Source organism: Buceros rhinoceros, unplaced genomic scaffold, assembly GCF_000710305.1.
Source record: "Buceros rhinoceros silvestris isolate BGI_N320 unplaced genomic scaffold, ASM71030v1 scaffold5055, whole genome shotgun sequence".
Taxonomy (NCBI): Eukaryota; Metazoa; Chordata; class Aves; order Bucerotiformes; family Bucerotidae; genus Buceros; species Buceros rhinoceros.
In genome coordinates, this window is record NW_010414404.1 from 1,752 (window position 1) to 1,970 (window position 219).

Below are 219 nucleotides of genomic sequence, written 5' to 3' on the forward strand. Positions count from 1 at the left end.
CGGGAGGCGGGGGGGTGGGGGGAGCCGCTGCGACGGGCGCCTGGAGATCTTCCAGCACGGGACGTGGGGCCGAGTGGTGGCTGAGCAGTGGGACGTGCAGGAGGCCAGTGTGGCGTGCCGGCAGCTGCGCTGTGGACAGGCAGAGAGAACCAACAAGCCCCCAAAGACTCCCAGTGGGACAGGTCCTGTGGGGCTGCGAGGGGATCGGGGTGCGGGGGC

At 71.7% G+C, this 219-nt stretch overlaps 1 protein-coding gene across 1 annotated transcript in view; it reads left to right on the forward strand.

Moving 5' to 3' along the window:
- Positions 1-6: 6 nt before the first annotated feature.
- Positions 7-219, forward strand: part of LOC104494265 (antigen WC1.1-like) — a gene marked incomplete at both ends in the record, with an annotated part of 2,954 nt that continues 2,741 nt past the window's right edge. The window contains one exon of the mRNA XM_010137075.1: positions 7-209. Within this exon, the coding sequence (XP_010135377.1) occupies positions 7-209 (203 nt within the window). The remainder of the gene's footprint in view (positions 210-219) is intronic.